Below are 27,031 nucleotides of genomic sequence, written 5' to 3'. Positions count from 1 at the left end.
TGATTAGGAAGATGGAACATTTTGTAGTCAAATTCAGTATAAAATTAAAGGCCTAACAATTGACTAAAACAAATCAGCCAAAATACGATCCAATGATAGGTCATATTCGCTAACAAGGTCATTACAACGACCATAAAATTTACGATATGTCTTAAGAGCACACTATAAATGTGCAAAAAAAATTGTCCAAATTTTCCTTTTTTTTACCTGATTAGCGTTGTACTGCTTTTGCGCATATGTTTTCATCATTTAGCGTGTACTTACATGTAGAAAAGCGGACGAGAAGCAGTGCAAATGCCGACAAAATATGATTAACGATGAATTTTATAAATCTAAATTTTGAAGCTGAATCCACAAGCCAATTTGTAAGTTTTTCAGCGATTGTGTGGAATACCAATTCTACTGATATTGATGACTTACAACAAAACAACTAGAATTAATTGTCTTTTAATGTCCTCCGTGTCAAACACTTTGAAATAATAGAACATTTTGTTTAAAACATAGTCGTCACCACTGCAAACATCAATCCAAATCCTACTAGTACATGTACATAATGATAAACCTTTATCATGATCCTTTATTATTATTGGAATAAATATAGAAGTGGCATTTTATAATAACTTTACATTATTCTAATCTTTTTATCAACATGGACGACCGCATGAGCTCTCCTCCGTTATGTATTGTGTTGTACCACACTGAGTCCCGATGGATTCCCGAGAATGGAGCATTTAGATTGGTAGTTGTACATGATTGGTACCACCACCCGGAGCCACATTGGGCCGAGCATTTAGCAGCATTGTCGTGATCAAATGTATAAAATTCTTTGTCTACCACAGTATGGTCTCGGAATTCATCATGTACTGTGGAAATAATTACTTATGCGGCTCAGTGGTTGATTAATTGAGTATGCCCATTTAATTTTGCGAGTGGACCCAAAAAGAGCTGTTAAAAATTTCAGAATTTTAATGATAAAAAGAATCATATTTATGAAAAATATATTTGAAATTTCATTTTTTTTTTTTACATATCTTATGTAAATTCCCCAGACATTCTGCAAATTTTATATTTGATGCTTTTAAATCCCGTCAGAACTTCACAAAAAGAACATTCTAATATAATTTATCTTCATTTATGTGCCTGTATATATGTATATTATTAAAATATTAACAGTGACATAGAAGTCCTTTATTCTCATACTATCACACAATTTTTCGATATGAGTGGGTCTTTGCCCCATTTTTTGAAAGTTAATCCTCAAAGTTTGTGTAAATATATGCATTTTTTGGTTAACAAAATCAATAAAACAAAGACCCACTATACCTTAAAAATACACTTTTATGACACAACATTCGCATCTTTCCGAGAAATACTTGGTCCATTTAGTCAAGGGTCATATCACAAACACAAATTGAATATGATTTTTATATTTCTGAAGCAATAGGCATTCTGCATGCCTTGTACAGCCATCTCCTTTTATAAAAATACAGATTGGCGACATTGATAGCCGGAGAATTCGTCGAAACAGTGTAATCTGTAGATATTCATCAATTTTTTTAAAACCAAATGTTCCTTCAACCAAGTCAAAAAAAATTTAAAATAACGGACTCAGATATATTCTAACTGGACAATTTTGGTTTTTATCTATAAAATTAGGAGCACTTTACACAAGAGACTCATGGACAACAACGTCCGCCTGAGTAACTATGGCCCTTCTGTACTTCATCAGTAGATTCCTTTTTCTACATATATCGCCAAACACCTTAACTCCGTCACTACCCTAACTGCGTCACTTTCGGGAAACTCCGCGCTGTTTGTAAACGAGTGTGATTGTGACGTCATTTTTTACATGCTGAAAATCTACAATCAAATGCCGAGAAATTTTTACAGTCAAGTTCAAGAATGCGTCAAAAATAAAAACAGTTACACATGATCTATTGTATCTATCATATTTTATGTGAAATCAGTGAGTACTTTTTCCTTTATGCGCTATTCCATCGATACCTCCGACTAGTGCGTCAATATGCTCGTTTTTACATGTCAGTCATATTTATAAAGGTCTTTGCCAAAGGATTAATATGACATACCATATTGAGTACTGCTAAAAATATTTTATTTTTCGTTTCAATTTGCCCGTATACGCTACACGTTGGAGATAACGTAGCATGATGTTATTACATATAAAATACGTTATATTAACGTTATTTTCTCTGTTGTTCATACTTTTCCTAAAATGCAATTTAATACAATTTTAAATCGTCAAAGCTAATTTTCTATGTTTACAAGTTTAAGATGAAGGGAGAAAAAACTAAACTGGAAAAAAATTCTAATTAGTACGTTGACATATTGTAGAGGGCCCTGGTGACGGAGTTAGGGTTCATTGGACGTAATGTACAAGGATGTGATGCGCGTTCTATTTATAGTAGTTTTGTATAAGTCCAATAACTGAATTTTTTTAGATAGTTCTGAAAACAATGTTTAAGTTCATTACTGAGTGTAGCAAACATGAAACAAATCAAAAAAATAATTCAGAGAGTAACCTGACATGTTTACCGCTTATGGTGACGGAGTTTGGGTAGTAGGGGATACTTTTGTAAAAAATTTGATAAAAAATAATTGCCCCCACCTTTCCCCAGGGGGTCATAATATGAACAGAACATTGAATACACTACCTTCTGTTACTTCAATATAAATATGACTAATCATAGTTTTGCTGTTCTTTTTATTTTTAAAGATTTTCCTTTGTATTCCTTTGTAAAACTTTGATTGCCCAATGTGGTCCCATGATTTTTAAAAATGTTTTTCTACTATAAAACTTTGATCCCCTGCTTTTGTCCCACCCTACCTTCGGGGGTCCTGATTTGAATAAAATTGAATCTACAGCACCTGAGTATGTTTCTGTACTAATATGACTAATAATGGCTTAGCTCTTCTTGAGGAGAAGATTTTTATAGATATTTTCTATACATTGTATATTTTTGGTAAAAATATTGATCCCTTTCGTGACCCCGCCCTATCCCCTGGAACATAGGTTGAACAAACTTGAATCTACACTACCTGAGGATGCTTCTGTATTAATATGACTATAAAAAACTTAGCTGTTCTTGAGAAGAAGGTTTTTAAAAAAAGATATTTCCTACATATATTCCTTTCTAAAACTGTGACTTCTGTTGTGGCACCGCACTACCCTCTGGGTCATGATCGATATGAAGAAACTTGAATGTACAGTATATAATGAATAACTTTCATCTTTTCTTGATCAGTAGTTCTTAAAAAGAAGATTTTTAGAAGATACTACCAAATTTCATGAATTCTTAATTAAATTCCCTTGAAAGAGGGAATAACCTTTTTATGAACAAACTTAAATTTCCTTCACCCAAGGTTGCTTTGTGACAAGTTTTTTTTTTTTTTTTAAATTGGCCTTGTGGTTCTGGAGAAGAAGCCGAGAGTGTGATAAGGTGAAAGACAGCACACAAAAGACAAACAGAAAGAAAGAAGACGGACGCCTGACCTATTCGAATAGAAAAGCTCACTTGAGCCTTCGGCTCAGGTGAGCTAAAAACAGAGCAAGTGCCAAGTATTTAAATTGATTTAACGAAATTGAGTTTACACAATTTTCTTTCCAGGTTGCTGTCTGAAGCTTTTGGAGAAAATTTATATTTCTGCAAAACCAAACTTACAAACGTTTCCTGAAAACTTTCCTAACGACAGACGATAACCATCGGTCTCATTTGAGATTGAGAAGGATGAATATTGCGCATGATACACGTGACCATCCGTCTTCTTCATCGTTATATACAGAGAACTGTTGTACACTGTGGTCAGTTGATGAATCAGATCGTTTCCTGTGGACAAAATAAATTGTTTGATTTTCTCTTTTCGATCACTTTGGAAATTTTTTTTTTCTAAGAAATGCTAGGAACTCACTGTTTCACCTTTATGCTACAGTACAACAATGGTTCAACATCGATGCATCAGTAAATGCTTTGGATTACATGTAATAATTAGGTACATATATTTGTGACCAGTAGAAGAGAGGGTGTTTCTCGTAGGCATCGCCCTTTGCATACATAATTCAGATATCTGAATGAATATTTCCAAACATCGTAGTTGTCTTTATAAAATGGATAGTGTATGACAAGTAAAAATTTCACAGCTTCTAGACCAAAATGATCCACATTCTGTGTAGGATTATGTTTGAAATTATTAATTGGAAACTTAAGTTATTACTGATTTTAAATTCTAAAAAATTCTAAAGGAAAGTTTCATAGCAAATGGTCATAGAATCAAACCAGTGTTATAGTAAACCAAAGTATTATAGTACTTAACGTAATAATCATTTTTTTTACCATAGCAAACTACATTTTCTGTGCTTTTCTGTTAGGGTTTTTTCTCACAAATTAATATAATATTCAAAATAAACTTCGAAATAAAAAAAAACATTATTACCCAACCAATAGTTTCCCTGAACATCTCCAAAACCTTTCTTGTATTCATCCCATGTTGCTTTGAAATCCACAGGAGGGTTGTCCCGAGACCTAAACTGAATAGTCTGTGAAAATCAATGAGAAGAATACATGTATTCAAATAATTGTAAATTTTCCTATTTTTAGGTTTACAATAGTTTTAATTATTTATCATAATAAAAAAATCAAAAGAAGAATTAGAGTCGTCTTATTTTGGCGTTACAGGAGCAATTATTTTTTTCTTCAATATCAATCTCCTGCACGATATTTATTTCCTACTATCTATTTATCTATTTTGTCGTCTAAGATTAGGAAGTCTTATAAGGTAAGATATCTTCGTTGGCCTGCTTAAACATAAAGATATGTTTTAATAGATTTGTCCTTCAATATATCTTAGTCCTAAAATTGTTTTGTTAGCATATCTGCAAAGCTTCTTGTAGACAATCTCAAAGCAATAAGATTTTATTTTTCTACCAGCTCTAGAACTGATATTGATTAAATTTTTACTTTTAAATGACGCCATTTACCGTCCAACCTCCTCCTTGTATATCCATATTACATTTTACTTGAACAGGCTTATTAAAGTCCTTGGAAGGGTATATCTTGTATACACCAGTTATTCGTTGACCGTTTTTATAGATATCCAAACAGTCAATTGGAAGACGTCCACCTTTTAAAAGAGAAAAAAAAAAAATAAAATTAACAAAATATTATTTCAACATTCAAAAATCCCACCTCTGGAATTTCCGGGGGTCCGTGTTTTATGCTCTGTTCACGGATTTGTGTAGATTTTTTTTTTAAGGATGATCACTATTCGTTATCTTCGACTTTCTCATTCATACTAATTTTATTTCAACGCTAATCTCTGCCTTGAAAACAATGACTGGCGTCGTATTAAAAATAACGTCTATAAAATAATGTTTTAGAGCTATTTATTTTTAATTCTTGATTATTCACAAATTCAGACAGTCTACTTTCATTTAGAATTTTCCATCTTTATTGGGAAAAGGTTCTACCGATAAAGATGAAAGCTACATGTTTATTGGATTGCTTATGTAACATTAAAAGTCAGTCTATTTGTTTTTGATTGGTTGATTGATTGTATGTTGTTTTACGTCCCATTCGAGAATTTTTCACTCATATAGAGACGTCATCATATACCGGTGAAGGGCTTCAAATTTTGACTTTTACTCGGCACTCAGGGCCATTGAGCAGTGAGGGATCTTTATCGTGCCAACGCCTGCCGTGACACGGGACCTCGGTTTTTTAGGTCTCATCCGAAGGACCCGCAACTTTCACTTCAAAGTGCCGAGTGCATGGCGAAGGAACAGTTGCTACCCATTTTTTATCGACTTAGGTCAGTCGCGGCCGAGATTCGAACTCACGACCTCCCGATCACGGAGCGAGCGCTCTACCGACTGATCTACCGTGAATGGTTATTTGTTTTTGCTAAATGAAGCCAAATTCAAAAATGTAAAAATGCAATGACAGTAAAACGAATCTATCGTTTACTGATTTTTATTTTGGAAAATAAAATAAGCACAGGATTTTAGTCGCGTACTCATTTAAATCTAAAAATAAAAATTAGTAAACTACAAAACCAAGACAAGTTTCAAATATCTTACAGTTGTGATTGCAGAGGTCGGTTCCACAACACATTGAACACGTATGTACAAATCGTTTTCTACCAAATAAACTTCCAGGATTATAAGCATCACAAATCTGAAAATAGAAAAAGCTCCATAAAAATTTAAAACTTGCACATGCATTTGAGATAAGGACAGGAAAATTAAGTAAAATAATCAAACTTTTATTCGATCATAACAATGGGGTCACAGTGAGTATCCTTGCACCTTTATTGAGTCTTTTCTGAGAAAAGATGGAATCATTTTATCTTTAATTCTTTAAGTTTTCGAAACCAATTATTATTTACTATTGTTTAGTTGCTATGAAAATGCACACTGCAATAAGAAACATTCATACTTTATCAGGAAATTCATTGATTAAAAGATTTCTGCTTTGATAGAAAGAGTGGTGCTAAAATCATTTAAAAAGTTGAAAATCATTTAAAACGTTTAATCAAATGGTTAAAAAAGAAATACGTACCTGTCTTTGAAGACACATGGAAGAGAAAAAACGTTCGCCGAATTCGTGAATTTCGTGAAGGTGACATACCTGTGTTGTATAATAAGTAAAATATACCCAGGAATACTTAATAGTTCTAATTTTGTAAGCTGTATCTGAAACAATGTTAGATGTACTTGTATTAATCTTTTTCTAAAAGACTTTTGTAAATTTACGTTATTTTTGATGAACTGTAATGTATATATTCATGTTTGTATTACATTATTTTTTTAATACTCCATGAGGTCAAAACCAATTAAGATATCAATGCATTATATTTTTTATATATATATTTATTTAGTGCACTATGAAATTATATCTTTTTTCATCTAACTACCTCATCTTCGTTGCAAACTCTGATTGTTCTACACAAAGAGGGATCAGTTGTTTGTTGACAACTAAAACATATTGGACCTCTGGTTGCAGGGTAGTCTGTGTTTGAATAAAAGGTACACCGTAATTGTTTTTTTACCTGAAAATTGTTAACTATCATTTTTTCTAGAATTTAATCTTATCAACAGTATATTCAATATGATTAACTTAATATTTTCTACGTTCGTTTAATAAATTATAAAAGGAAACGGCAAACAGACACTTAAACTTTTTGGTATCAAAGAGCATTATTTTTGTTCTCACTGCAATGCTTACCCTTAGATTTACATCCATGACTATTGCAGGCATTGCCGTCACAGCATTCAACACACTGTTTTATTTGCGTGTTCGACGTAATATCAAGAAGACTGCTACCAGCGTTGGTTAAATTACAATACTGAAACACTGAGCTAATTTAAAAAGCTTGAATATCAAATAAAAAGATATATAAAATTGTAATACTTTGTACATGTACTTCTTTGTGCTTTATTGCTCCAGAGAGCATTTTTGGTAAAATAAAATATGCTTCTCTTTGTTTCTCAAAACTTAATTATAAGTTCAATAAAATGCTTATAATTAGGAATGAGAATCTTTCAATAATTCAAACTTGTTTTCCAATATCTGAATAATCTTCCTTTATCAAGTCGAAACTGATCATGCAATTTTCCTTGCTAGGAGACAGTGAAACTCCTAAGCCTCAAATACAATACATTAAGTTGGACTCTAAAAAAAATTTGAACAGAAATCCTTGTGACTGAGCTGTGTAAGTTTTTTATTAATTGCCAAAACCATAGGAATTCACTACCTAAAAAATGCGTATGAAAAAATATATTTGAAGGAAGCATCACAGGTGGGATAAATAGAAAAAAATCAAGATTCATTTCCTATAATATAAGAAAATAAATAAATGAATTTAAAAAAAAATTCAAATAAAATAAAACGGGGATAATTTTAAATTTTTTAAAAATTACTTACACTCATTGTGTGGCAGCCGACATCGTACAGTGTTTCGCCATTATAATTTGTAAACTTTTCTGTATAGCACACCTGCAAAAGCAGATACAAGGTATTTGAAAGTTGGTTACCAGTGAAAATTTAAAAAAAAAACAACAAAAAAACAACAACAAAAAAAACAGTGTATTGTGCGTACTTCAAAATATTAAACTATTATTTGTCTTTTCAATTTATATCGATAGCAAAATTCCCGTTAGAAGAAAAATTATCTATCATTTTTTCTAACTCAAGATATACAACTGTAGAAAATAAATCATTTAATGAACAACATTACAACACAGATACAATATAATCCATGTAAGTACTTTGATTTTTTGGAAATTATTTCAACACAAACTAGCATGAATCGACAAAAAATGATGATTGTTTTATATTATACAAAATCTCACCCTATACATTTTATATCAGTAGACACACACATACTTACATATATACATACATACATACATACATATATATATATATATATATATATATATATATATATATATATATATATATATATATATATATATATATATATATATATATATAAACTCTTGCCAGCTATTAATTTGAACATTTTATAATAGTTTTTAAAAGACTAAAGACTACTTTTTCTTTTAATAATCGATGTGTTAAAAAAGTACCTGTCCTTCTTCACATTTCCTTATATTATGACAATGACGAGGGGAGATCACCGAGGAACAACTTAAACAGAACAATGGTTCCGCAGCTGAAAGTGATGAATCCAATATAAAACATGTTTAAAAGCTATATACGGCATATCTGAGCTAAAAAATAATGATACGAGATTGAGTGTAGATATGTATGTAAATGTTATTTACATTCAAATTAAAATATTCACCGATTTTGAACTTGAATAGCCTCACATTTCTAGAATTAAATTGACTTTAAATTTGTCTAATATTTAAATGTGGAGTTGATTAATAAATCGGTTTTTGTTTTAAATTCTTTTTATTTATGAAATGCGATGGATTTAAATTGTGTACTTACGGTAGAATTCTATCTTTATATAAAGTAATAAAACAAATAGAAAGAACTTTTTGATTTTGGTTATCTGAACTTATCAAAAATACGCCATATATGGCTTTAACGAAGTAAATAACTTCCCACTAAACATTTGAAATCAAATTAGTCTTAACAAGTATCTTTTAAGAGGAAGCAAATATAAAGTTAAAATTGTATGAAGATTCAATCAAATTAAAAAAAAACTGACTTAAACTCTCCATTAAATGAAAATATTGGGCAACTAATTCCATTCATAGTTGTGCAAAAATAAGACTCTTACCTCCAACACCTAAAATTAAAGTACAGACCGTTGATAAAAGGTGAAGACTCAATGCTAGAAGATAAAAAAAATAACTTTAATTAATATATGTATGTTTAAAGAAGAATTAAGAATTAAAAAAATGTTTAATCATAGAAACCTTGACCTTTACGCAAACAAACATGCATACATGAAATTAATATTGAAAACTGGAAAATACCAACCTCTGGAAAATAATGCCATTGTCGAAATGACATATACTGCTCTTATCAATAATCCACAACTCAGATAAACAGATAAACAGGAATACTACATACAACACTGGAAACAAAGTTTGTAGTACACGATGTACAGACATATTTTGATGACATTTTGATGAAATTATCATTTTTAAGAATGAATAATCATTAAATAAAAAAAAATCTTCAGCCAACCCTATTTTTAATTTGCTGCATGCCAATAAATGAAAATGACAGAAATTAGCTTTTTTCATTATCATTTTGTTAACTTTTTTGTTTGTTTGATTTTTTTGTTTGTTGTTATAGTTCATTTGTAGCAGAAAATGCAGAGTTATTGTTTTGATATAACAGTTTGTTTTTACTAAATGCATGTTTTCATTACAACTAATGGATATTTTTGTTTGACTCAAGAAGAATTCAAAAGCATTAAGGATGAATACTTGTCATACACATTGTATTTAAAAAATTAAATACATTATAAATTATAATGATTTTTTTCCCAGATTCGAGAAATCAATATCAATTAAATAAAATTTGACTGTTTTATTTTAGTAATTTAATCAGGCCAAGGTCATTACCTCCTTGACAATAATTAAAGATGAAAATAACAGTTGTTAAACATGTGTTACATCCTCCTTTTATGCGTAAAAAGATACCTTTTTTTTATTTTACATATGATGAAGTGTTCTTTAAAGATACAAAGGTACAATAATAATAATAATAATAATAATAATAATACGAGTAAAAATGAAAAACGATTTAATAAAAAAAAAAAAAATAAATAAAGAATTGACACTTTCATGAAACACAACTTTAAATGATTTTTTAAATTTTTTTCAAAACTCTACAAAGATTACAAAAAGGTAAAAAGATTGAAGTTTGTTTTGAAAATAATTTTATTTGAAATAAGATTTTTTTTTTTTAAATCATCTCATTTGCGATCAAGTTTGTGTTGAAAATCATCTCATTTTATATAATGATCTTAAATATAAGTCCCTATTATAAATATCATTTAATTCTCAAAATCCTGTAATACATTACTTTGGTTGTTTAAAATTAAACTGGGTACTTAATTCCTTACTCTTTTGTAAAGAAAAGAAAACATGTAATATTTTTTACGCTGCTATTAGGCCAAATATACAGTTAATATCCATAATCAGTGTATCACTTCTAGGTTGCAGAATTGTAAGAACAAAGGAAAATATTATACAAGTATTTTAAACTGCTCACATCTCACCTTAAAGTACTTTTACGCGATTAAACTTGAAATTCTAGAGTGGTTTTAATCAAATTCTCAAAACTCTAGAGAACTTTTAGAAAATTTAAAATCACAAAATTCCCGAACGTCAGTAACATCAAAACGTTTAACTTTTCTACTCTTTATACAACAGTTATCTGTGAATTTTATATTAGGGTTACCTTTCCTTTCGTGCTTACTGTTTTATTACGCTTAAATATATTGAGAGCTACTCTATTTAACCACTTAACTTCTTCGCCACTTATGGTTACCGATTTTGATGAAATTTTGCCCTTTATTACAACTTGGCACCGGAAAAATATACGAAATAAATTTGGTTGCTACATGTATGTGTCTTGGTTGTCATGACAACAGTCGTAAAATTTTTGAAAAATTGAGATTTTCAGCTCCTTTTAATCTATATTAAGTCTTATAAAGACAAAGAAAAACAAACAATTCTCACAAGAACATGACACCATGATGCCGTTTATAGTAAAGAAACTATTTAGAATATATCTCTACATAAATAGAAACATGGGTACATTTGAAATACATTTTAAATGATGAGAAACACTTATTCACTAATAGTAGGTGTTACATGCTCAAGAAAAACAATAAAGTTTTCTTGCAGAAGACACCAATTTTCAATGGAATTTCTTTCAGATAATATTGTCCACAGGCATCGCCCACTATGATTTTGAGATATGTGATTTTTCAAAGAATTTTACACAACATATCCGAAAATTAAAGTGGGCGACGGCTGTGGACACTATTTTCTTAAGAAAAATAACCCTTGAAATGGGTCATCTTAGGGCTTTTTCTGTTTAAAATATAGAAATGAGTCAAATTAATGACGTCATATTTCCAGAATGGTACACCTTCATGCCATATTCTTTCCTGATTTATCACTGTAATATACTCAACTAATACTTCAGCCAGTTTTAAAACTTTTTGAAACAAAATTGAATTTTTAGGGCACAATAAAGCTAAACCCGTACCTTCTTCTTTCATTTTCGTCCTAGGGGTCCCTATTGCCCTAAAGGATGTATAAAAATTAAGCTTGTTGAAACCGTTCATATATTATAAATTTAATTATGGTTAATTTATATAAAATAAGCGGCATTTTTATGTGATTAACTTATAAGGAATTCTCCAAGTGCTTAACTTACATGGATAAGCAGCATTTTCTATTAAGTTAATTTATACGGAATATTTGGTTTGCTGTAACAGAATGGGCAGCATGCTTCTTTGATTTATTTGTAAAGAATGACAAACATGCATATCTGGTTATAAAATGCGGATTGAATGACATTTTACATACATGTATATGGTTACTTTTTACTGCAAATGGTGGAAAATGGTAATTTTATGATAAAAGGTAAACTGTTCTTATCAGTTATTTACAGAATACAACTGACTTTACCAGAAATACAATGTTGGACAAATGCCACTGACTCTACCAGAAGCTTTGTGTTGTACAAATGCCCCTCACTGCCGCTGACTTTACCAGAACTAGCTTGTTTGACAAATGACGCATTACCGGAAGCACTGTGTTGGACAAATGCAGCTCAATGCCGCTGAGTTCACCAGAAGCACTTCTTGGACAAATGCCGCTCAATGCTGTTGACTTTACCAAAAGCATTATCTTGTTAAAATGTCGCTCAATGCCACTGACTTTACAAGAAAGAATATGTTGGACAAATGCCGCTCAATGCCGCTGACTTTACCAGAAGCACTGTCTTGGACAAATAACCTCAATGCCGCTGACTTTACCAGAAGCTCTGTGTTGTTCAAATACCGCCCATTGCCACTGATTTTACTTTACTCTAAGCACTGTCTTGAACAAATGTCGCTGACTTAACCAGAAGCTCTGTCTCTGACAAATGTCCCTCAATGTCGCTGACTGTACTAGAAGCATTGTTTTGGATAAATGCGCTTAATGCTGCTCAGGTTCTGTGTTGGACAAATGCCACTGGCTTTACCATAAGCATTGCCTTGGACAAATCCTACTAAATGCCGCTGACTTTAGAAGAAACACTGTGTTGTACAAATACCGCTAGATGCCTCTGACTTTACATGAAACACTGTTTTGGACAAATGCCGCTCAATGCAGCTGACTTTACCAGAAGCTCTTTTTTTGACAGGTGCAGATGACTTTCTTGGACAAATGTAGCTCACACCCACCAATTCGTTTCTTCTTATTTTTGTGTCTTCTTTCTCGAAGTATGAATGTAAAAGATGAAAATAACGAACAGTGATCGATCTCATAAAAAATATAAACAATGCAAATATGTGAAGAAGGCATAAAACACGGACTCAGAGGTGGGATCAGGTGCCTAGGAGAAGTAAGCATCCCCTTTTGACCGGTTACATCAACTTATCAGTGAGTAGCATGCCTTGCCTTAATAATATTCCTACTCAGAGCAAGCTCTTGAGTAGAGATTAAGTTGGGAGACATAAACACCATAAGCAGGTTATAGTGGAATATTATATAAATACTGCATGTAGTTGAGTGCAACATTGAAAATTTTCACCCCAAGAAAACCATTGTCAGCAGAGGCGCAGCCGAAGTTGACAATGGTTTTCGAGGGGTGAAAATTTTCAATGTTACACTCAACTACATGCAGTATTTATTATATTATACTGAATGTTTTACACAAATACATATTACAGTGAACCTTGTGCGCATGAATTCTGCGCAGTCGATATTTTTGGAATAAGACCCGTCGTCAAGCAATGTTAACTGTTGCTACGCTGGAGGGCGTGGCTTCGTTATTCAACGGGTAATAGTGTTTTTTAACAAATGTTTCTCGACGAATCAGATTCTACTAATTTACATGAAAGTATAATATTAATACATAAATGTGGAAAGATTACCCTTTTATCAACGTTGGTAGGGATTTCCAGATTTTGATGTCAACCGACCCTAACACTTTTTATTTATTATTCAGCTTTTCAAGTTTATTGTTAGTTGAAAACTCATCTTACAAGAATATCTTGATCCAATTTTAATGACCAAGTTGACCAAAGAGAGAAATTCACCCTTCTTTTCCCCTCCTGTGGCCAAACCTAATAGTAGCTTCTAGTTTTCATGCTATTGTGGTATTATTGTGTTTTCAAAATTCATGCAAACTATAGCTGATAATTAAAAAAAAGAACCTGCGATACCTTCAAAGGAAACATGACAGGTAACGGTGAATGAAGTAAATAAACAAAATGATATAAATGACATGAAATTCAATTGTGAAAGACGTTTGTAAGACACCTGGAATGTTTTGTCCACAAAAAAGTGACAATATCGTTTACATAAATCAAAACATAATCCTGTACCATTTTGTTCCTGACAATTTGTCCCTCATAGACCTCTTTGTTTTAAACTTCAAAGACGTAACCCATAATCAGTGGACCATCTTTTTACATAAAAACAAAACATTTTACCATCTTGGCAGGGGTAAAACCCCTCACAGTGGAAACGGTACAGGCTTAAGTGTTTATTTATACCCAGATTTAAATACTTGTTATAATTTGCTCTCAATACAGATGATGTATAGGATTTGGTAGCGTGGCTAATACACCTAATCGCCCAACATTATGAATTGCTGGCGAGAATTAAACAGATCAATGGTTCTATACATGCAGTAACGGGGGCTTGATCGGAAAGACTCTCGTGTTACGTGTGTTTTTTCTCAAACGGAACTACCAAATGGGATTCGAAAATCGACCAAAGTAGAGCCAAAGGTTACTGATGACTCTGAAGCTTGTAAATTCTGAAGTGTTAATGTATCTATAGTTTGTGGACAACAAGCCATACTATTGTTATAAAATTATTAATCTTAGTGTAATCCGTCTTGGTCAGGTAAGAAAATGTTATCCATTTAGATGGTTTTAAAATTTGCTCTTAAAAATTGTATAATTTCACATTTTTGTACTTTAGGAAAATTCGATTTTTTCCACTGACTCTATATTTATCTAAATTTTATTTGAACTCAGTATCCGTCATTGACTTTTATCAAATAATATTTCATTGATCATAGTTTATCAAAACATATTTGAATACATATTTTTATACAAAGTTTTGGGCATTGCATAAAGATGGTGATAGTTCCGAATGGCTGTGTTTTGTTAACCCGCTAAGGGCCTTTGTATATCTTATCAATTAGATATATCTCTCTGAATTAGTCGACACAATTACCATTTTATCAATATCAATGGCACTACTTCTCAACATAAGAGAACTCCGTTTAAAGTGGCTTGCATAAATTCTTAAAACACATATGACATGTGCGTTATTGAAATGTTTAAATATCTCCTTTTATTAAGGTATCCGTTTTTGGACGTAATGATTTCTGTACAACGCTGGTTCTTGCCTAAATTCAGAGGTATGCCTCTTTGGGGGGCATTCTCAGAGATTTCTGATAAAATAAGATTTGTAATTTTTTTTCAAAGTTGGACCCCGATGTTTATCTGATGATCAAAGTTCTGTGCAGAAAATATCCTTCCATTTTTTTCTCAATGTCTAGTGACAATATTCCCAGCCAGAGATATGACCTTTAAAAGAAATAATTAATTTAGCTTCGAGAGTCTAAGGATGTCCAATTATTCATTTAATGCACACATAAGAATATATCTTGTGCACGTATTCGTATATTTGTATCCACAACATTTTATGCCAGTGATAGATGAGACAAGCTGTAATTTATAATTTACTCTTTTTTTGTATAGGCTAGTTGAATTTCTCCCGTATATAAAATCTTTGCACAATACCTTAACGACTTAATTAAAACAAATATTGCGGTAAAAAGAGCAAAGTAATAAGGTTTTTGTGGAGATTATTAATCGCAGAATATAAATAAAACATTCCTAGTGTTTACAAATCTTACCCATTGGGCAATATATTTATTTTTAAGTCACTTTAAATTGAATTTGTTTGAAATTTTTAATGTATCTTAGATTGTAATTCAAGATATTTTGCGTGTAATTAAGTGATTATTAAACAAAGGATGCAGTCAAACATTGCCTTCAGACAAAGTTTAAATGCATTTATATTTAATCCGTTTATACGCTGCATATCGTAAGATCTGTGGACAAAGTTTGAATTTTACTATAGAATTAAGATTAATCTTAATCAACCTGTTTGTTACATACATTTCTTAAGAATTATTTATTCGACGTCCTTTTTCTTTCAATTTTAGTTCTCAATTTAAAGTTTGAGTTTTTTTTTTATCAAAATAAATTTATGTTAAAAATCGCCATCTTCGTTGCGCAAGCCAAATAGGGTAAAAGTCGAACCTTGTGCACTTATGCACTTGCGGCATTTCTTAACCTTTTTAATGAAAACAATGTAATAAAATAGATCGATTTACTCAGAAATTCAAAACAATTCCACAGAATATAGTATGTTTAACACTATAAATCGATATCGTATAATGATTCGACAGGAACTTTGTCGCTCAATGGCCTCGAAAGTTTAAGTAATTATGATGTGAAACAGAAATTAGTAATTATTTTCCCCATTTGTCATTTACATCTTTCTTTTTGCGTAAGTAAAGTAGGATTTATCCCGTACACTTAGTGGATCTTTTCTTTCTTTTTTCCGATTGCATTTTGTGCCATTCTTCGACTGTTTTACTTTAAACAAATAATAAAGACAAAACAAAACAGTTTAAATGGTACATGTAAACTTGGATAAACATATTTAGGCCATTTTACAGGCCATATTTCTGCTTCTGAGTTTAATTCACAATGATCATTGCAAGAAACTCAAATATATAATCCTTTATTTCTAGAAAATGGACTTCAAAACATTTAAAATGAAACAAAAATCTAACAATGGCATTACAAAGGGAAAAAAATTATTAGCGAAGCATTACTTCCGACTACTGAAAATATTCTCCGGTGTAGTGGTTTCTCTGTGCTACGTAGACATGTAGATTGGACATGACGTGCGATTTTAATGTCGAACTGATCAAACCCGTCCACATTTAGATAGGAATTAAATGATAACAGTTTCCCAGCCCCCCCTGACACCGTTTGCGTACGTATTATTTATGGCACTATACCAATATATTATCTTGGTGCCATTGTGAAGATTATATCCAGGGTGTCGTATCACACATCCATAACCGTTATTCTGTTATTCTAAAGAAGAAGAAAAAATAGAATCTTTTTATCGTTTCTTTTTATTTATCTAAGCGATGATAAATTACTGTTTTTAAAGTTGGACAAAATCATGTGATAAAGTGAAATTATAGACCAGTTGCATAATTTTATTTAAGAATGAATATAGGGCTATTTTAGAAAAGTTTAAACATAGAAGATATGATTACAAACAACGGCAGTTTATCATTTCTTCTGAAATATTTATAACCGAAAGTCAGCATTACTTTTAGTAAACGCAGTAAATTTAGGCCAAATAAAACATCTAGACATAAATTAGTGAAATAAAACAGATAGCAGTAATCATCTCTGTCCATATAGTGACAGTTCGCAGATTCAAGAGTTTTACTGCCCTGAGACCCTTGATTATTTATATCTGCTAGATACCTGTATATGTACACAAAACTCATTTATTGAAATTAAATATCACTGTAAACTTGGTATCGTCAATCTTGTGGCCTTTGATGGTTGTTTAAAATTACAGGTACGGCGTTATTGCTTGTATTGACGAATAGACTTACCACAAAACTCAATCGAAATGTATCGCTCAAATCAGTAATGTCAACATGTCGGCCAATTTTCCACAGTCACTGCAGGAACTTTAAATACAGTTTCTTCTGTCTGTTACAGGTTGAGTATAAATGATGTAGCTGTTTAGAAAATTGAAAAGAAACTCGGAAAAATTAAGTGTTTCATTCAGTTGGGAACTATGTCAAGCCTGCTAAGGGTGCAAAAACAAGACAGCGACCTCAGCAGACGAGTGTTGTCACCATTGGTGGAAGAACTGGATGAGGATGCTGAAAACAGACCGCCAAATCTAGAGGAATTTCTTCCAGTTCTTGAAAAAGAGAAAATTCTTAAGGAAGAAAATGTAAACACAGTGACTGAGGATGATTCACTGAATAATAATGACATTCAGGAAGATGGATTTCTGGACGCAGATGATGAAAACGTTAGTGATGATGAAGAATATTTCACGGAGGAAAGTATTTCCTTGCATACCGATCCCGAGGATTATGACACAGATTTAGAGATAGACACAGAATGTATGTGACATTTATAATCTTTTTGTTTGAAAAGATGTTTCTCCTGTAGATGAAATGCAGTTCTTTAAGAATACATATCTCTTCCATGAAGTAAAGAAAGCTTCGCAAAAATTGAATAAAAATTCAGAAAGTCTAATGGCAGAAATTTGAAAAAAAAAAAAAAAAAAAAAGTATTCATTTTTTCACTATTCGTGATTTGAGTACCAACTGCACCAGCGGCATGTGCTTTTTATTGATAACCAATCTTAAGATTAGAATTTTTTAAATGATTTTTTTCAAAGGAATGTGAAGAAATTTAAATCAATTTCTCCATCTTGCAGCTCTTTTAAATCCTAAAACAGTTGACCACGACACAACAGGAAAGACTAAATACATCAAAAAATGTTTTGACCTTGGAATAAATCCCGTATCATATTTTGTGAAAAACTTAGAGAACAAAGAACTGAAACTCCGGTTTCATGGACTCGGTGCGGAAAGTGTAAAAGCCATATCCTTTCCTTTAGAGGTAAATTACACGTATCATTCTGTCCATTAAAGCTTAGTATGACAATTTGTTCAATATTGACATAAAATATTACATTTAGTGGGGCGGTGACCAATATTAACTCGTTCCTTCAATATATTAAGAACTGTTATTGTGATGCACAAGAGTTTCAAGTATCTTATAATTGATTTAAACCCCCTGTGCCTTACGTATCAATATTAATTGTCTACATATAGAATTAATTTTTTTTATTTCCAAGTCTTAACCTTCTTTGAAGGCTTCCAGAGAACAGGTGCCAAAGCGAATAAGTAAACTTGGCAGAGAAATGTTCATTTCATTTAAGAACTCCAGTTTTCTCTTGCATTCCAGAATATTTACAAAATTCCAAAGCAGAAACACATAACTTTGAAAATATATCAAGCACTCAATAAAAAAAAAATTTCCATGATGCTTTTGTAACAAAAAAAAACTCATCTGAAATCAAGTAATTGTTGTAAAAACCTGGCTTAATTGTTCTTGTAACTAATCCCATGGGAAATTAACTTAAGAAAAAAAAAGTTAGTTCTATACTCGAAGATTTTACGCTCTTTAATTGCCTTACGGGGGTGATTTTTGTTCATAGCACTTCCTTTCCTTAATGTTTAGAAATGAGAAAGACACATTTGCATATCTATAGGGCAAGAATTATCACGTCACTGTGAGGTAATAAAAAACGCAAAGGAAAATAATTTTACAAAAGAGCATGATTTAAAACTGAGATTGATTTTATAGGAAGATATAAATACTTCTACATTTAATATGAGTTTATAAATTATGACTGCATAAATTAAGGGAAAAATAACAAAAACATTGGTAAATGTTAAAGACCTTTCTTACATGTAGTATCCATCCTTGATTATTAGTGTTGAAATGATTTATGATAGCTTTTTATTAATAGTCTCTTAATGAAAATAATGGATTCTGCTTAAGATAAAAACACGTTCTTATATTTCAAATTTCTAAAATTGTATGCAACAAAACTGAGCTTAATAAATTTAATGAAATTTCACTCAAATTTTAGAGAATGTCGATGACATAACCTTTTGAAAATGACCGCAATTAAATGGTTGTCGAAACCAATATACATGTACAAATAAACATATGTACATATAAAATACTGTTAGCTTTTAATATTTTTTTTCCCGTAGACCAACACGAATATTGAGATATTGAACCTTGAAGGTAATGGGATTGACGGGACGGGGGCCCGGTGCCTGTGTCGTGTTCTGAGGGAGAATCTGTTCCTAACTGAGGTGGTAAGGCAATATTTAACAATTATCCAAGGTTGTTTAACAATTATCCAAGGCGATGATTAATGGGACACTTTAAAAGAAAAACAAATGGATATCAAGTGTAGCCACAGGAGAGCGATACAAAATTGATGACAGACACTGAAAATGAATCGATAATGAAGTCTAAAGATATTAAAAATATACTGAAGCTTTTTTCTGTTATTACATCTACTTTAATAATTCATTTCAACAGGTGCTTAGCGAAAATAAAATCGGAACCGAGGGTGCCATTTCAATGTGTCAATTTCTGAAGAGCAATAGGAATCTGCTAAAAGTCGATATGACAGGTACATGTTTACTTCAAGATAAAAATTCGATATTGCATTGTTTGAGAGAGGTATAGAAGCTTTTAACACTTTTCAAACTTTGTTCATTTTCAGCGAACGAAATAGGGGATCCTGCGGGGCAAAGTTTTTATGATGTTCTAAAGGTAAGAACCCGAGACGCTATAGGTATACTGAAAAAATGCCCTGTAAAACAACATCAAAAAAACTAAAACCAAAAAACAAACAAAAAATCAACCAATCATGCGCGCAATTCCCGTAGGACAACATAACTCTCAGTATTGAATGAAACGGAATATGGAATTTATTTTTTTCTTGGAAGCACGAAATTGAATGGCGGATTTTTTTTTTTGAATTATCTATTTTCAAATTATCAATATAACTTACCTTAATTATTTATTAGTATTAATACATTTTATGCTTTCCAAATCTAAAGCGATTTCACTCATTAAAAAAAAATTATATAACTACAGTCTTACATATGTTTTCTTCGTTCATAATTAAAACAGGGTAATCAGACATTGAAAGAGCTCATTCTCGCTAACAACAGACTAGAGGAAACGAGTGCCCGTTTCCTGAAAGATGGGATCCAAGAAAATGACACACTCGAAATATTGGACCTTAGCTGGAACCATTTCAAAACGAGAGGCGCCGTGGCCATCGCCGAAGGCCTTCAAGTATGTTATAGATTTCATCTCTTGAAAACAGGGTCCATTGTTTGATTATATTTTATTCTCCTCATTTTTTAATTAAAAATCTATCCTAAAGTTTTTATCTTGTTGATTGTTATCTATCTTCATATTTTTAACACAAAAAGTAGTATTATCCAAATTGTGCCATTTCAACACTGAATCCTTTATTTATATTTGGCTTCTTTTAAAGCATACATAATTTAGTGGGTTAGTTTTTAAATTATATATATCTAGATTTCTTGCAGCAAAGTTTCTCCAAGTTTCTTGCAAAAGTAACGGAACAGAATAATTTACAGCAGAAATTGATTTTGTCATAATTGTTTTGAAAATTCATGATCTTGTCAATAAACTATATCCTTCATCCTTATATTTATTCATAAATTAGTCTAATTTATAATTTTCATTGAAATAGGAAAATGTCGGCTTAAAGAAATTCCGTTTTCAAATGGCTGGTCTTGCTAAAGCGGGATCAGAAGCGATGATGAAGGCTTTAAAACAAAATAGGACACTGAGAGAACTAGATATAAGCTTTAACAGAATCCAAATGGAAGGTGCTACATTTTTAGCCGAGGGATTAAAAGAAAACGATGCTCTTCAGTATTTGAAGGTAAAAATGTTTGGACAAATCAGTTTTATTCAATTTATAATCTCTTTTTGTCAATTTTCTTCTTTTTATCAAAAAGAAAAGAAAACAAAAACTAATTTCATTATGATGTTTGCGAAAAATTGAGAGACCCTAACTTCTGTTTGTTTGATTTTTATTTGAATGTTTCTTTAACTAAATATTGTAGGTTGGCAACAACCCTTTTGAAGGCGAAGGGGCGATGTTAATTCTGGAAGCCGTAGATTCAAATGAAAACAGTGCAATAAAGTATCTAGATTTTAGTGTAAGTATATCTGAATCGGGGGCGGGGGGGGGGGTATAACTAGGTGGAAAACTTTGAACTCCAAAATTGTTGACATTCAAAACAAAGAAAAGTCGATATTTTTGGGGAGATTTAAAGCCATTTTAAGCTATTTTACTATGTAAAATCAATAGAATTGAAAATCCTACAGGTCCATACCCCCTCTTTTTGCTGAATTAGTTCGTCCATAATCGAATTTGGAGGGAGGGGAGTATATCTTTAAAGAGTGAAATGCTTTTTATTTCAGAACATGCTTGTGAAAGCAGAATTTGCAACAATCGAGGACAGACTTCGAGAGCAAAGGAATCTGAAAATAAAACATGAGGGCATTTTACCAGAGATGCATCCTAAGAACGGCACCTATGCACGATTGAGTGCCTTCAGAAGGGATCCTATAGAAACGTTCAAGAAATATGCCGAGTTTTCAGGAGTTAACCTTCACGATGTATTCAATGGTGGACACCGTCTACGTCTTGATGCTGCCGAATTCAAAGATCTTATAAAGGTAAATTCTGAACAATTTAGAAATGTTGTTGCTGTTGTTGAATTTTTTATTTCTCTGCGTGTACATGTATGTGTTTTTTTTTTAAATGCTTTTAGGGTTGACAGGGGAGGGGGTCATGGTGTTATTGTTAACTTCCACTGTATGCCAAATTTCCAAGAAGGTGGAAATGTATCTACCCTACCATCACCTGTTGAATTCAAAATTTCAATTTTTTTTTTTTTAAAGACAGGAGGTGAAAAGAATTTTTTTTTAATTTGCAAAAATTTAAAAAGGTTTATCAGAAACATAAAGTTGAATGTGTGCCAGCTATTAATCATATATGATAACTGTTTGGCGAGTGCTTTATGCTTTGTTTTTCTTTTTTCACGTGTGTAACGACTTACCAGGACGCGTTTAGGTTATATAAAATTCAAGGCTGTTAATCTGCTAATAGAAAAACCACTTACCTTATTATAATAATGCGATTTAATCATAAGATTTCTGCAAAGCCTAAAAAAAAATCTTCCGTGATCCAATCGACCATCGTTTCTCCTTAATCCACAATTTGAGTAGTCAAATGACGCCCGAAACAAAAGCAATAGTTTGAGAGGTGATTAACATTAATTGTTTTGACGAGGGAATTAAAATACTAGTGATATTACGTAGATTTGGTTTACTTATATTTGTATCTTAGTAAAGGTAAACATCACCAATTATCAATGTTAACAGATATTTAGTGCAAATTTCAAACCTTAATAAATCATTATTTATTTATTTATTTATTACTGATTTTGATTTATTTATTTTTAAGGAAAAAGTAAATAATTTGTTTAATGTCACATCCAGATAATGATCACGTCTTTTTCTTGTTCTTTGGATAGTTTTGTCAAAAAACAATATTTTTTAAAGAATCCACCGCACGTAAGAATTTACATATATTTGTATTTTTGATTGGATAAGTTACACATGTTGTGTAACAACCAGATTGTACAAATACGATATAATACAAACTGTGACTAAGACATTACACAAATCTTAACCATTCTTCATAAGAATCGAATTTTCATTTGATATGTTTTTATAAGTTTATGGTCTTTGTATTTACAGGGTTCTGGGATAGACATACCAGATCAACAATTGACTGTTCTAATACGAACTCTAGACGTGGATGGTTTCATTAACTACAAGTAAGCAAACTTTTTTTCTTAAATCGGAACCCAAACAGTTTTTTTTTCGTTATTTTTAATTTCAATAAATCTTATATTACAGCCGTATACTGGAAGAAAATGGATCCGAAACTCCATTCAGTCCGGAACCCCGATCTGCATCTGTTGTGAGTTTTGCATCCGAAAAATCTGAGAAAAGCGTATCGTCTGCCAGACGGAGAGCTTCGAGCACTGACACAGGGGTCAGCACAGACGGAAGTAACAAGCCGAAGTCTGCCAAGGACAAATCAAAGAAGAAAGAAAAGAAGAAAAAGAAATGACAAAGTGATTGACATACATTTACTTTACAAACACTATTGTCCAGAACACTGGCAATTAAATTGTTTGGTTTCAGACCCAGTGTTATGCGCGGATCCAGGATTATTTTCCAAGGGGGGGGGGGGGTCCATACTAACTCAAGCAAATGTTGGTCTCGGGAATTTTTGACAAGCAAAAAGAAGTTAACAACTTGACCAAACCTGAAAATGGGGGGGGGGGGGGGGTATAAGGACAACTCACTTTCCTAAGTCAATTTTCTTCAGATACATAACTATCCTAACATTTTACGAGGGGTTTGTGTTTCGTAAGGGGGGCCAAGATCATTTTTTGTTACTTTACATGGAAATTCTAAAATTTCCGTGACCCCCGACCGCCCTCTTCTCTCTACATACGCGCATGCGTGTTAAGAATTCCTCAGTGGTTGAAACACTTTAAAGATTCTGGTCACTGCTTTGACAACGAAGTTGGAACTTTTGGCCTGCGATACACAGACATTGTACATCACGCGTATAACGCCTCCATGTTGTGATTTTTTTTTCCAAAGTTGAATGGCATGCTGTATTTTATTGCATACGGTGCTTAATGTGATAATGAAGTTGTTTTTTTAATGTCATTGCAGACTTTACATTTATGTTTTGTAACAGATGCATTTTAAATATTCATTTCAGCTGGCATTCTATTGTTAATTTTATGTTTTCCATAAATAAATATTCGTAATTCATTCTTGTTATAATATAGAGCGCTCGTAACAGAAAAAGCTCCGTAACTGTATTTTAAAATATATTTACATTAAAAACCAAATTGGAATATTTCGTTAATATATAAATCTCAGTTACTACTGTTAATCTGACCCTCGCCCCTTTTCTTAATATTTCAAAATGTAATATTGTCTTCTAATGCTCAAGTTTAAGAAATAATATTGAGTAATTTGTAACAAATAAGGTTTATTAAGTAGAAAACTTACTATAACTATAAATGTATATTTATTAGAAAATAAATTCGTTTAACACTCAGTTGTATTGGGTTTAAGAACACACTGGGGTGGAGATCTCAACATCAATTTAATTTTCTATGCCTATTTTGGGGTCATAATTGCATTCCACAATCCTTTTAATTTAAAAACTTTCCAACTGGGGGTTTTCTCTTTAAGATACTCGAAGTAAATGTGTTTGAGGAGTATTTAATTTGTTTCAAAATTCTGAGTAGACAGAATTATTTTTTTGTATTCTGTATATGGGGTTTCAAGATTAATCATACGAAACCGTATTATGCAGTCTTTCAATACACTGGACAGAAAGGGAGGTCACATTATACATAAATGTCGACTTTGACAGGAAAAATTGATTTAGCAATTTTCGTAAGAAGCTATTTTGAAAGCTCTTTCCAATACTTAATAACATTTCATTTGGTTCTCTTTTTCTTTTTTTTTCTTTTTTTTTTTTTTAAAAAAGATCATGAATATTTATAATTTTCATTTCTAAAAAAGCTGTTCAAAAGAACATACCAAGAGAGGTAACCACAAATATTTATTAACAGTTTAAGATAAACAATGTTGCAACGTTTTCATAATTAGCAAAAAACTTTAAAAAGGATCAACAAAAAGTGAAAAATTCGCAATAACAAAAAACTAAACCAAAGCATTACCTCTTTCTCAAACACCGCATATAAATTTGGAAAGAAAATCCGAATTCAGTAGGAACTGCAATTGTAATGAAGACCACAAGGCCAACTAAAGACAGCATTTTTGCACATTTTTTCCTTCTCTCAAAACTTAGATACACCGCAGTATTTTCATTTCTGACGAAAAATGCACAATTCAGCGAATCAATCATCCGTTTCATTAACAATATTTTCATTTATTCAAAACTTTGTAGAAAATTAAAAAAAAAAAAAATAAAAACAAACTAACAAATCAAAACTTTGGCTAAATCAATTTACGATCTGCCTGAGAGAAAAAAGAGCATAAACTTAAGTCTATGAGTAGTCACTCCCTTAGAATTTTTATGGTATAAATGTTCTTTCTTGTTACAGTTTAATTAATTTGCTTGAAATGTCCATTGTTAAATCCGGTGTTTTCCCATCAACCTCGATGTACATGTCTAGTTTACAGCGTTCAAGGCCAGGTAAACTATTATTCATGCGAATAATTTCATATAAAAATGTCCGTCCATCTGAGAGTATTTTTAGGTTTTCAATAAGATTTAATTACTTTTAATTAACGCATGACTGCCTCTAAATTTTCGTGGTCGAGTTATTAGGCTTATCGGTAGTAGCGGTATATTTATACAAACGCCTACTTGTATCCATCGGTCCTTCACTTTTCACCGTGATGTTCAAATTGCTGTTTTAAGCAGATTGTAATAAAATTGGCATTGGGGGCAAATTTATATTTAGAAAAATCTAGCATATCTATGTGAATATTAAAAAATATAGTTTTTCTATACACGGGAAATAATTTATAAAAAAAAATTAAGGCCACACGTAGAATTGATATGATATCCTCACAGTTTCAGCCTTTGATCATTTGCTACATTCGTAGACCCCTTTAATCTCAAATTGTCCTTTTGTGTTGCTTTTTTCTTTATTAATTTTTCACCCTGCAGATGGACAAACACTAAGTACATATACACATTTTTGTTTCAGACAATTTTGCATGTTGTTATGTTTATATCCATTTTACCATTGTTTCAAACATAATAGAAAACCATGTTCAAATGTACACAAGGATTACTCATATATATTTTCAATATTTTTGCATTGCTCTCCCCCCCAAAAAAAATACGAAAGACATATTCAAACAAAATAAATCTTAATTTATCGTCATTCATAACTTTTCATCACATTTAATTATACTCCGAGTCTGACATCCATCTTTGATTATTAAGGTCCCTTGACCTCTGATAAGAGAGATAACTCTCAATGAGATTAATTTTTAATGTTCCCTTAAAAAAATTTGTCAGGTTAAAATCCGACATCTGTCAAACTTTGCACCTCAAAGTATGCTGTAAATGTTTCCATATCAATTACAATTTAGATTTCTTTTGGAAAATCATTATCAAAGCAATATTTTACTTGAGTGAACAAAGGGACGATAAACATGAAACATTCAATACTATATTTTATAAAATTTTATAATTATATTACTATGTAAATAATCTCAGGTAAGAAAATGACACAGTTTTGTGAATGAATTCGTCTGATATAAAATTGAAAATTTTGGAGACACAATTTACTTGCCTACCAAAGTTTATTTAATTTGTCGAATATATTGCACTAGTAAGAAAATTAACTATTCAAGCCCCCCCCCCCCTCCTCATTTCGGGACATCATTCATTTGTGTGCATATACTACATTTATATCGTAAATTGATATATAAAAACACAATTTAGAAATCAACAATTACACTTTCAGTTTTATTCAAGTATCATTGCTAAGCAATTATC

The 27,031-nt window shown here is 31.5% G+C and overlaps 2 protein-coding genes across 2 annotated transcripts; one reads left to right on the top strand and one right to left on the bottom strand.

The window, feature by feature from the left end:
- Positions 1 to 509: 509 nt before the first annotated feature.
- Positions 510 to 9,489, bottom strand: LOC133203953 (ficolin-1-like). The gene is made up of 12 exons (XM_061339751.1): positions 9,471 to 9,489; positions 9,268 to 9,276; positions 8,606 to 8,691; positions 7,938 to 8,009; positions 7,239 to 7,359; positions 6,928 to 7,022; positions 6,573 to 6,641; positions 6,092 to 6,188; positions 4,994 to 5,136; positions 4,450 to 4,552; positions 3,681 to 3,845; positions 510 to 863 (listed from the first exon to the last, which is right to left on the bottom strand). The coding sequence occupies exons 1-12, from the start codon at positions 9,487 to 9,489 to the stop codon at positions 628 to 630; spliced, it is 1,215 nt and encodes a 404-aa protein (XP_061195735.1). The 3' UTR covers positions 510 to 627.
- Positions 9,490 to 17,462: 7,973 nt separating this feature from the next.
- Positions 17,463 to 23,697, top strand: LOC133199809 (leucine-rich repeat-containing protein 74B-like). The gene is made up of 11 exons (XM_061335641.1): positions 17,463 to 17,924; positions 18,245 to 18,429; positions 19,596 to 19,703; positions 19,933 to 20,026; positions 20,120 to 20,169; positions 20,533 to 20,700; positions 21,128 to 21,322; positions 21,507 to 21,602; positions 21,868 to 22,125; positions 23,212 to 23,291; positions 23,374 to 23,697. The coding sequence occupies exons 1-11, from the start codon at positions 17,588 to 17,590 to the stop codon at positions 23,588 to 23,590; spliced, it is 1,788 nt and encodes a 595-aa protein (XP_061191625.1). The 5' UTR covers positions 17,463 to 17,587; the 3' UTR covers positions 23,591 to 23,697.
- Positions 23,698 to 27,031: the final 3,334 nt, after the last annotated feature.

The sequence above is a fragment of the Saccostrea echinata genome, unplaced genomic scaffold (assembly GCF_033153115.1).
Source record: "Saccostrea echinata isolate AGI-Se365-2 ecotype Australia unplaced genomic scaffold, CSIRO_AGI_Sech_v1 ptg000002l, whole genome shotgun sequence".
In the NCBI taxonomy this organism is placed as follows: Eukaryota; Metazoa; Mollusca; class Bivalvia; order Ostreida; family Ostreidae; genus Saccostrea; species Saccostrea echinata.
The sequence above is the reverse complement of the archived record's forward strand: the minus strand, read 5'-3'. Positions and strand labels throughout refer to the sequence as shown.

Bases quoted from the DNA above. Each gene is read 5' to 3' on its own strand.
- LOC133199809 (XM_061335641.1), top strand. From the start codon at position 17,588: ATGTCAAGCCTGCTAAGGGTGCAAAAACAAGACAGCGACCTCAGCAGA. The intron at 19,704-19,932 runs GTAAGGCAATAT...TCATTTCAACAG, and splicing joins ATCTGTTCCTAACTGAGGTG to GTGCTTAGCGAAAATAAAAT. The intron at 22,126-23,211 runs GTAAATTCTGAA...TTGTATTTACAG, and splicing joins AATTCAAAGATCTTATAAAG to GGTTCTGGGATAGACATACC.
- LOC133203953 (XM_061339751.1), bottom strand. The intron at 5,137-6,091 runs GTAAGATATTTG...CTCTTTTAAAAG, and splicing joins CGACCTCTGCAATCACAACT to GTGGACGTCTTCCAATTGAC. The intron at 864-3,680 runs GTAAGTTTGGTT...TTATTTCCACAG, and splicing joins AAAGTTTTCAGGAAACGTTT to TACATGATGAATTCCGAGAC.